The 10,828-nt window shown below is 34.1% G+C and overlaps 2 protein-coding genes across 4 annotated transcripts; one reads left to right on the forward strand and one right to left on the reverse strand.

The window, feature by feature from the left end:
• Positions 1-298: 298 nt before the first annotated feature.
• LOC103496426 (auxin response factor 16-like) lies at positions 299-4,031 on the forward strand. 2 transcript variants are annotated; one of them, XM_008458264.3, is made up of 4 exons: positions 299-432; positions 1,107-2,399; positions 2,680-3,602; positions 3,697-4,031. In XM_008458264.3, the coding sequence occupies exons 2-4, from the start codon at positions 1,308-1,310 to the stop codon at positions 3,800-3,802; spliced, it is 2,121 nt and encodes a 706-aa protein (XP_008456486.2). In that variant the 5' UTR covers positions 299-432; positions 1,107-1,307; the 3' UTR covers positions 3,803-4,031. The 2 variants fall into 2 exon arrangements, with proteins under 2 accessions (XP_008456486.2, XP_008456485.2); XM_008458263.3 differs by having other exon boundaries at positions 317-848.
• Positions 4,032-8,418: 4,387 nt separating this feature from the next.
• On the reverse strand, positions 8,419-10,828 carry LOC103496425 (ubiquitin-like protein 5). 2 transcript variants are annotated; one of them, XM_051082563.1, is made up of 2 exons: positions 10,521-10,828; positions 8,419-8,621 (listed from the first exon to the last, which is right to left on the reverse strand). In XM_051082563.1, exon 1 carries the CDS (start codon positions 10,740-10,742, stop codon positions 10,521-10,523), a length of 222 nt encoding a protein of 73 aa, XP_050938520.1. In that variant the 5' UTR covers positions 10,743-10,828; the 3' UTR covers positions 8,419-8,621. The 2 variants fall into 2 exon arrangements, with proteins under 2 accessions (XP_050938520.1, XP_008456484.1); XM_008458262.3 differs by having other exon boundaries at positions 8,419-8,630; positions 10,521-10,824.

Consider the following 10,828-nt stretch of genomic DNA (forward strand, 5'->3'; position numbering starts at 1 on the left):
TTAAAAAGGAAAACTTTTTGCAATATTTTTGTCAGTGTTGAATTGACTACACTTTAATTAACTTTATAATCCGATTGACCAAAATAATGATTTGACTTTATAGTTAATGTCACAAAATGATGGTGAAAAAATCACAAACTTATACAAATAGACATTATTTTGAATTTTGAAATGATAATAATAATAAGGAAGGAAAATTAGTTCAATTAAAATATCTAAAATGGGAGAGAGAAAAAAAAGATGGAATTTGGATCAAATAAATGAAATCGACAAAATAAATAAATAAGGAAGAGAAAAACAAATGAGAAGAGAATATAAATAAATCTCTCAGTTTCTCACTGGCAATTAAAGTGAGGTCGGCGAAGAAGAAAGAGTTTTCAGGCGAGTGTTGGTGAAGGAGGAACCACTTCATTTCTAGCTCTCTTTTCCTCTGTACGGACGGTCTTAATCATACATATCTTTATCAATTCTTCTCTCTTTCCCTTCTAATTTCAGGATTTTTCTTTTTTTGTTCATTTCTTTGTTGTATTTTGAAGAAAATTAAGACGGGTTTTTAGATTTGTATTATGGGTTTCGCTCGGATTCTGTAATAAGAGCTTGACAAGTATTGAATTAGTCTTGAGTTTTTTTTTTCTTTTTTTCTTTTTTGTATTTTTATTCCGTCCATTTGGGGATTTGGGGAACGGATTTGGTTGATTGTGGAAGAATCGGTGTGGGTTTTGGTTTGGAATCTTGAGTTCTGTGTAAATGACAGCGAATTTGAGTTTGGGGTTTCACTGAAGTTTCATCCTCTTCGATTCTATTTGGATGTTATTTTGGACGGGTCAACTTTTGATTCAGGATAAGAGGTAGGAGAAATTTGTTTTTATTGTTTTATTTTTCATTTTTTTGATGAATGTGTTTTTAGCTCCTGTAAATATCACTGTAGATCAACTGGTGGATATTTGTTTCTTCTTTGACTCGTTTAGATGAGAAAATGTCTCTAGTAGTTTTTGTGGCTGATTTCTGATATTTTGTATTATTATTCAGCTTTTGAGTCTTTTAGAGTTTTTTTCTTTCTTTTTTGTTCTGATTTTTCCTTTTCTATTTGTTTGTTTGTTCTCCAGTAATCAAGCTTGGGCACCGGAGCTTTTTGTTGTTCTTTAGGATTTTCGGTATTTTCCCCTTAATTTGTGTAATGTTATCAGAGGGTGACTGATTGCTGTTCGTCTAATTTGTTAAATTCATTAATCTGTGAGGATTTTGATTGAGAGTCAATAAGGAAGGAAAAGTTGTTTCTGTGACTTGGAGGACCTTTTGGTTTTATTATGAATAGAGGAGTGGATGCAGTGATTGATCCAATGATGAACCATGACAAGCATTTAGATTCTCAGCTATGGCATGCCTGCGCTGGTGGGCTGATTCAATTGCCTACTATTAACTCAAAGGTAGTTTACTTCCCCCAGGGCCACGCTGAGCATGCCCAGGGAAATGTCGATTTTGGGAATGCTCGAATTCCTTCAATCATTCCTTGCAGGGTATCTGCCATAAGACATATGGCAGATCCCGAAACTGATGAGGTTTTTGCTAAGATAAAGTTGAGTCCACTGGGGAACAATGATTTCAGTTTGGATAATGATGATGATTTTCTAGGTCACAGTGAAATTAAGAGTCAGGATAAACCTACCTCGTTTGCTAAGACATTGACACAATCTGATGCAAACAATGGTGGAGGGTTCTCTGTGCCTCGTTATTGTGCGGAGACAATCTTTCCCCGGTTGGATTACTCGGTAGAGCCTCCTGTTCAGACTATTCTTGCCAAGGATGTTCATGGTGAGATTTGGAAGTTTAGGCATATATATAGAGGAACACCACGTCGTCATCTTTTGACAACTGGGTGGAGTAATTTTGTAAATCAGAAGAAACTTGTTGCTGGGGACTCGATTGTTTTCTTGAGGGCAGAAACTGGCGATCTTTGTATTGGAGTTAGACGAGCCAAGAGGGGCATTGGTTGTGGAATTGATTACTCACCTGGCTGGAACCCAACTAATTCAGGCTCTTCACTTGTGGGGTATTCAGATTATATGAGGGAGAGTGAAGGTAGATTGGGGAGAAGAAACACAAATGGGAATCTGAGTGGGAGAGTGAAGGTTGAATCTGTCATTGAAGCTGCAATGCTTGCGGCCAGTGGCCAGCCCTTTGAGATTGTGTACTACCCATGTGCTGGTACTCCAGAGTTTGTTGTTAAGGCCTCTAGTATAAGGAGTGCAATGCAAATTCACTGGTATTCTGCTATGAGATTCAAGATGCCTTTCGAAACTGAGGATTCATCTCGAATAAGCTGGTTCATGGGAACTATATCTTCTATCCAGGCAGCTGATCCTATTCGGTGGCCTGATTCTCCATGGCGAATGCTGCAGGTTTGTTTTTACATCAATTTGTTTATGCATTGTTTAATTACACAATCTGTTGGCATCAATCATCCCTCCCAAAGAACAGAAATCTTTTGTATATGTTAAATTCAAATTAATTCATCTAGTTCACCTGTTGATGAGTTTCCTGAGACTGTTGGGAATATGAACTTTGAATAGTGCACCCTTATGATTTAGTAATTGATCACTTTCTTTTGTTATCATCGCAAGCAATATAGTTTGTGATGTTCTTGGTTGTAATGTTTGCAATGTCTCATCATTGTTATAGGTGACATGGGATGAGCCAGATTTGCTGCAAAATGTAAAGAGTGTCAACCCATGGTTGGTTGAAGTGGTAGTAAATATGCCAGCTATCCATGTCTCCCCCTTCTCGCCACCGAGAAAGAAGCCGCGCTTTCCACTTCAAGCAGATACTTCTGGTTTTGGTCACCTTCCAATGCCATCGTTTTCCACCAATATGTTTGACACAACTAACCCCTTACAAAGTATTACCGCTAACAAAATTCCTGCAGGCATACAGGGAGCCAGGCATACTCAATTTGGACTCTCTTCACCCAACCTCCAAATCAGCAAACTGCTTCCGGGACAATTTTCCCCTGGTCTTAAGCACCTTGATGATGCCACTCCTCTTCCTGGCATCCGAGGGGAAGATATTTTTGGAGGCATGAAAAACCCTGATATATGTTCTCACTGGCTAACAGTGGGAAATCATATCCAAAGCTCGAAAGAAAGCTCAAAGGAGGAAAGCTCAAAAGAGAGCAAAGAAACAAAACCAGCTCATATAATATTGTTTGGCCAACTCATTTTTCCTAACCAACAGAATTCTAACAGCTGCTCTGGAGATACGATGAATGCATCAGATGCAAATCAAGAGAAAGCATCAAATATTTCTGACGGGTCTGGTTTTTCATCGCAACAAAATGGTTCACTTGAGAATTCATCAGAGGGAGGATCTACCTCGTACAATGGTCAGGACAAATCTGGTCTTAGCTTGGACACTGGTCATTGCAAGGTGTTTATGGAGTTGGAGAATGTTGGTTGTAATCTTGACCTATCAGCCCTCAGGTCATACGAGGAATTATATAGAAAATTAGGCAATATGGTTGGCTTAAGAAGCTCAGAGATGTTGAATTCTGTTCTTTATCAGGATAGACTAGGCGCTACAAAGCTTGTTGGAGAAGAGCCTTTCAGGTAATCTTGTTTTAAATCTTTGAAGTCTCTTTCATCATTGCCAATCATCTGACCATGTAGTCTAAAAGACGCTGTTTATATCTGGTTTTGACAGTGAGTTTCTGAAGAAAGCGCAAAAACTAACCATAACCACAGATTCTCGAAGTAGGGACAACATTGATTCTCGAAGTAGGGACAAGATTAGACACATTAGAACGTAGTCATAGGGAATATATGGAACTGCTTTTTCGTTGTACAGTTGAGTTATAAGTTGTGTTGATTGTTGTTTCTTTCTATTTTTCTTATCTTCCCGGAAGTCTAATTTTTGATACATTTCAGTTTGAAATGAGCAGTTCTCCTTTGTTTACCCAGTAAACAAGAACTGGGTTTGTTTTTGAATTGTTGAAAACTCTAGAATTTTCTAGTAATGATATTCTCTTTTATTAGTTACTCATAGTTTTGCTCAATAATATGACCATGAAAAGGAAATAAGCAAGCAGCAATATGAAATGATTCATTCATCTATCCAAATCCTAAACTATGCAAAGATTAATGTAAAAAGTGTGAATGGATAAGATTCGAGTGTAAAAAAGGGTAAGAAAAGTTTCAGGTTTATAGAAACAAAAGTAAATTGGAGAGTGAAAATAATTGGATGAATGACTGTGAAAGAGTGTCAGAAGAGAAAAAAACAGAAAGTGTGATGAGAGAGGAAGAAAGAAAGAAACAATGACACTCAAACTGCATTTAGACAGAAACAGAACATAACAAAGCCCATGCTGTCACCTATTTTTTTTTCTTTTTTTTTGAAACTATGCTGTCAGCTACCTTAGAATCCATAAACTAAAAAGAAAAAAGAAAAGGGAAAAACCAAGGTTGTCGGTGGCCATGTTCACATGAGCAAACACTGCACTATCTTCTAAGTCAACCAACAAACACTCACAAACACCCAAACAAACACAGAGGTGTCTTCCAAGAAATATATATATATATATATATATATATATATATATATATATATATATATATATATATATATATATATATATATATATATATATATATATATATATATATATTATATTTAAAAGATGTCTTTTGGAGGTCCAACGACATTGTTTTAAGTAACCCCAGATCCAAGAATCCATGGGGAAGGCAGGTGGGGGGTTTTAAAAGTCAACTTTGTGAGATTATTTTTTCCCTCCTTCTTCCTTGTTCTTTCTCCTCTCCTCTTCTCTCTTTGTTTAAGAACTAAAAAGACTATCGTTTTTCCTTTCCTTCCAATTTAATATTGGTTCTTCTGAGCCAGACTTTCATACCCCTTGTCGAGTAGATGGTTCCTTTAGTTTCCTCATTTCATACCAGAGTAGAACTTAAATCTGTTAAAATGTTGGATGAAAATAGAACTTATGATCAATGATAAAAATCTCAAATTTTAATAGACTTTTATTCCACAGATGACATAGTTTATGTATCCTTTTTAATTAATACAAACAAGCCACTTACAATTAACTTAGTTGCTGGTCCTTAATCCTAGGTGATTAAGTAGGTTTAATCTATATATCTAATGGGTGTTGTGAACCAAACAAATCTAATAAAATAATCTCCTTTCGGGCCAAAGATGCTAACGGGGTAACAATCACCTTAGGTATCGTTATTCTCACAAACCTCATTACAACCTCAAGGTGATGAAGTAGAACGCTATATGTTTAAAGCTCTAACTATAATAGCGAATGACTTTTAATTATCATAACCTACGCAAATTATAATAACCGATTCAATATTTCAAATACGCACTTAAATCGTAAACAAATTATGATTATCATAGTTTGAATCTAAATTATCTAATCCCGATCATAAATTCATATGAAAATAAAAAAGGAAGAAGAAGAAGAAAAAATAGAAAAGAAAAGAAAAGGTATCTAAATTTAAAGTCAACAAAAAAATAGGGTCAAACAAACAGACATTTATTACCTTGTTCATCGCCATGGTTTCTTCCAAGTTTGACGATTGCTAAGAACAGCTCAGTATATAAACATTTAAATATTCATCTGATTCCTCGTTGCTTCCACAAACAAATCCCCCCTCTTCCTTTTTTCAAATTAAACTAAACCATGAGACATTCGTGAACATTTTTATAATGTTTTAATAATCCAAGAACCGATTCTATTTCTTTATTTTATAAATAAGATTAATCTTTACATTAATTTATATCAAAATTTCATTGAAATAGGATTAGTATTATACACAAATAATCTTATCTTGTACACTCTTAAAAATGTCTACAACCTAACTATAAATATTTTCTTTTAAAACTAGACTCTCCTAATTTATTATAATTATTTTCTTATACTACTTATTTGATTAATTTTCTTTATCAATCTACGAATAGAGATGTTGTATTCAAAATTGATTTTCTACATATTTTAATAAGTTCATAAGGGAGAGAGATTACTAGATAATTTGATACTTAAAGTTAAATTTCATCATTAGTGTTGTTGTATTCAAATTAGAGACACTTTCTCTAGAAAAGAAAATGCTAAACTTACTTGTTTTCCGATAATCTTCATGATGAACTCACAACCCTCTTGATATTATCTTAGTATCACACTGGATTCCTATTTCTGCTTTTTTTTTTCAATACACAAAACTGTAGTAGGAAAGCAGAAGTAGAGTAAGAGAACTGAAACTGCCAACTCGAACAAAAACTCCTAAGAAGATAGTTTATAGTTTTGAGTTGAACAAAGAATGTCCAAGGAGACATTCCAAGTCGGAGAGGCTTCCCTACCCCTATTTTCGAACCATAACCCTATGAAAATCTTCATTTAGTTTTCTGAAATTACTGGACGAGAATCTCTCTTTTTTTTTTTTTTAATTGGTTAAAATCTTATTTTGATTTTATACCATAGTATTTTTCCTAAACTTTTAAAAGTGTTCATTTTAGTCCATAGTTAATTGGTTAAAAGTGTTCCATGACTAATACAGATGCTTGTTCGGCCATGATGGAAGGGCAGAGAAGTTAAAAAGAAGCGTAGAACTCGTGATACAAAGCAGGAAAGCTTACGAATAATACCTCAAAATATGATTTTATTAATGAATATGGGAGCTTTTTATAGCTGAAAGCTAAACAAGAGTTGGTGATATTTGAGCTAACTTTCTTTTGAAATAGAAACAAGAATAATAAACCAAGTAAAATCAAGAAACCTAGGAAACAATTAAAGAAATATCATGAACTTAAAAGAATCTAGGATGTTCTACATCAGTTTGGGCATTTTGGGGCCGAGTCCAGCCGAGACTGAAAAAGATTGGGTCAACTCGACCATTATTTGCAGGAACCGACTCAAGTATTTTTTTTTCTTCTCCAATTTTCTAACCAAATCCAACCCAATTTGGATTGGGTAATTTGAATTGGTCTATTATCGGTTTTTTTTAAAACCCCTAACACAGTCCTCTATATTTGAATGACCAAGAAAACTTACTAATTTATTTTAAAAAATCCTTTAAATGTTTCGAGCTTTGCACTTTTTTTCTCTCTATCTAACGCTATTCTACTTTAGTCATTACGGTTAAGTCTTTTGTGTGTAGGTATTCATAGACAGATGTACAGCTATAGTAGGGATGAATGTGTGAATCCCTTACTCTGAAATAATTTGGAAGGTCTTGTCCAACTACTGTTAATGGAAGAGATGCGAATCAATTTAGTCAACGAGAAAAAGTTCTCCCAACTCCATTCGTTATTGTTTGGAAGGATAGATTTGATGTCCTTTTGTATACGACATTATTATCAGGTTGAAAAGGGATGTGTGTCCTTTTTGTACACATTTTTATACAGTGTACTCTTATATTCATAGTATGTTTGATGCTTCAACATATTCAAATAGTGTGTTGAATTAACTTTTCTCGTGTATACTTTGTAGTAGCAAATTTATAGTTTATTGATGCTAATTTATTTGATGATGCTATCTTGAATATACCTTGTGTCTTACAAGTTAATTAACAGATAAACTTTTCAGACGTTCTCTACACAAAAACTTAAATCACTGGTAAGAAACCTCAGAGAAATTAAGTGACCTAAAACAATGTAACAATGAATTCGTTTTAAATGTTTTATACTCAAACATTTATCAAAAGATCTATAGCAACCTTTAAGAATTAAGAGTATTTTTTAAACAAATAGTGAAATTCCGACCATTTTTTCAAAACCTAACCTAACTAATTAGATCCTATCAAATAAAAATAATCATAAATATTATCATATCTCTTCTGTTTTTTCTTTTAATGCCCACTAAGAACAAGATAATGAATACAAATGGAATGGCATCTAATACCATTTCTCAAGACTCCAAAACCATAGAACTAATTAAAAATAAAATCTAAATCTTATAGGCCCATCTTAGTTCTTCCTATATTTAAAATCTCAATTTGACAAGTTGCAAAATTAATATTCATCCTTACTGAGACAGCAGCAATAGAATTAACAAGTAACAGTCTTTATTCTTCAAATTTAAAAAGTAGTTGAAGTTGAAGCTGAAAGAAATAGGAGAATATATTCCCCACCCTACACATAATTATTAATCTTTATTAAATCCTTAACGAATATACTAAAAACTCAATTATTTACTGACGAAAGAATCCGAATCTTCAATGATTCTATAACCTCAATCCTAATTTCATCAAATAAAAAATGGGGTAACAATGAAAGTAAAAACAAATTCATAGAATCAAGAAATACAGTTTATGTAGGTACCACATAGTTTTTAAAATTTTGAATTTGAAATCAACTGCTTAAATTCAAATTCATTGAAAACACATAAACTAAACAATCAGTTACAGCATAAGGTTAAATGAAGTTACAACATAATATAATATCACCGAACAAGCAGTTTGATTGTATATGTATTACATTGAAATCCCCAATTGAGTTTTATTCTGAAACAGTCATCAATATATGCGTCTTATGTTACACAAATTACACAGGCAACGCCACACGACAACATTGAGCTCAGAGAGTGGTAGCAGAGCACATCGCATGGCTTTCCATGCCTGCATTAACTGAATTAAAAAGAGAGAAATCAGCCCTATTCAAGAACATGGAAACAGGTAGCTTGATGTATCTTAGTTGTTGGTAGGATTTTATCTTTAAAGGGTTAAAATTATCCAGTATTTTGTATTTACTATTTTCTTTATGTTCTGCAAGTTTCTGAACAGTAACTTCGTTTGGGCCCTTTTTAGTCTTATCGGCCAATATATAAGCTAGACCGGTTAGCTTTTTAAGTAATAAGAATCCATTTTCAGTTTTTGTCTTCCCATTTGATTACATCATAGCTTCTCCCAAATGAAAAGCAGCCATCTGTAGTACTTACTAAGAAAAAAATCAAGGAAAATGCCTATTAAACAAGCGTATTATCATTACAATGCTAGTTTAAGGAATTTTATGCCATATTTTGACTGCAATCGAGGAACATAGATAAGTTTTTTAGCTCCACAAGTGGAGTGGAATATTTGAACCTATGGCCTCTAAGTTGAAAACATTTGCCTTGAGGTTTAACATTGAGGAATATATAGTTGCCTCTCCGTGACTACAAGAAAACACACTAGGCTACGTGGAGTAAGGCTCACTAAATGAGGGATCCAAAATTAAAACCTCACCTCTTTAAGGAATTTTCTTTGTGAGGAAAATGGCAGAGGACCAGTCCTAATGTACCACTGGTTTAAGGTATTTTTATTTTTTTGAGAAAGAGATGGCATTGGTATTTTGACGAGCATACATCAATTTCTTGCAAACCCTGAACAGATTAGTGTTGGGGGCGTTTGAAAGACCCCCCCCCCCCCCCCCAAGAAAATTTTTCCTACTCTCTGGCATTTCCTTAAAGTGGTTTTGGAGAAGAAAATGGCTTTACGCATAGGTGGCATAACTGGATATTAAATTGTATGAGCATAGACTCTTTTTACAATGTTTTAAATGGCAAGTCTCATGTTAGAGTGTGCAAAACCTTGAGAAGCAAAGACAAGATGCTTAATTATCACATTTTCTGATTGGCACGTTGGGGATATTTAGAGACATGAAAAAAAATGTTGATTGAAACTGCTGAGATTAAGCTTACTAATAGCCATCATATAGAAAGATAAGAAGGTAAATGAATTTCATTGGCAAGATGCAAGGCTAAGAAAACATTCCCACCCGTACATTAAATCAGGTAAAAAACAATTTCCCACGGTCCAGCAGACTAATTGATCACCATGGATGGAATCAATGGATAACTCACAGTAGATCAATGGTTATATAATTAGTAATAGGAGATCCATAATTTTCATTTTTGAAAAAGAATGAAAATTGTTAATCCTACCCCGTTAGAAAAGACCAAGATCGTTAAGAAAGAACCAGAGGGATATGACTTGACATATTGCAGCTTACATTCATGAACGGCCCCCTACTCAGTAAATTAATTTTCCAAAAGTATTTCTTGATTTAGTTAGCGAAGTTATAAGGCTCCATATAGGTCCTCCGGCAAGAATGAAAGACTTCCAAAGTCACCTAGAATGAACTATACACCAAATAAAGATCTAATGAATACGTAGACAGAGAAGTAAGGGCAGTACTACTACAGAAGATTTATCTGAACTGTGGGCACCTTTGTGTTTCACCAACTTCTTTTATATCTAATTTACAACAACTAAAACATGCCCTTTTTTTTTATCTCAAATAAAAAACATAATATATAGTACTTTCTCATTCGAAGTGATCTTTCTCCTTTACAATGTAATCATCGATACTTAAATTAAAATAAAATGAAACTACGGGAATTCGGGGGAAATTAGTCAAAAATATTAGAAAAGATAGGAGTTACAGTGACCTAATTGTAATCATCAGCCAGAGCATGTAAAATTCATTGCATAAGAAAGAAAAACAAATAAATATCCAAAGAGTGATGAGAAATTAACCTAATTGTAGTAGAGTTCGAGGCCCATGCCGTCGTGGATTTCATAATCCTTGAGAGTAATATGATCCTTGTAAATATTGTACCATTTTTGAATCCGAATCTTCTCAGCTCTAGTCCCAGTCTGGGCAGCCACAAGCTTCTTCAAGTCACCTATGGTGTCATCTTCGTTGCATTTCACTCTGACCTTCTTCCCCAACCGATCATTCAGCACCACCTCGATCATCTTCTTCTTTCTCCCAAGAAAGCAAAACCCTAGGTCGTCTCAGAGTACAACAAGAGCAAAATGCAAAATTGAATAGAGAATTTTTT

This window comes from Cucumis melo, chromosome 3 (assembly GCF_025177605.1).
Source record: "Cucumis melo cultivar AY chromosome 3, USDA_Cmelo_AY_1.0, whole genome shotgun sequence".
Lineage (NCBI taxonomy): Eukaryota > Viridiplantae > Streptophyta > Magnoliopsida > Cucurbitales > Cucurbitaceae > Cucumis > Cucumis melo.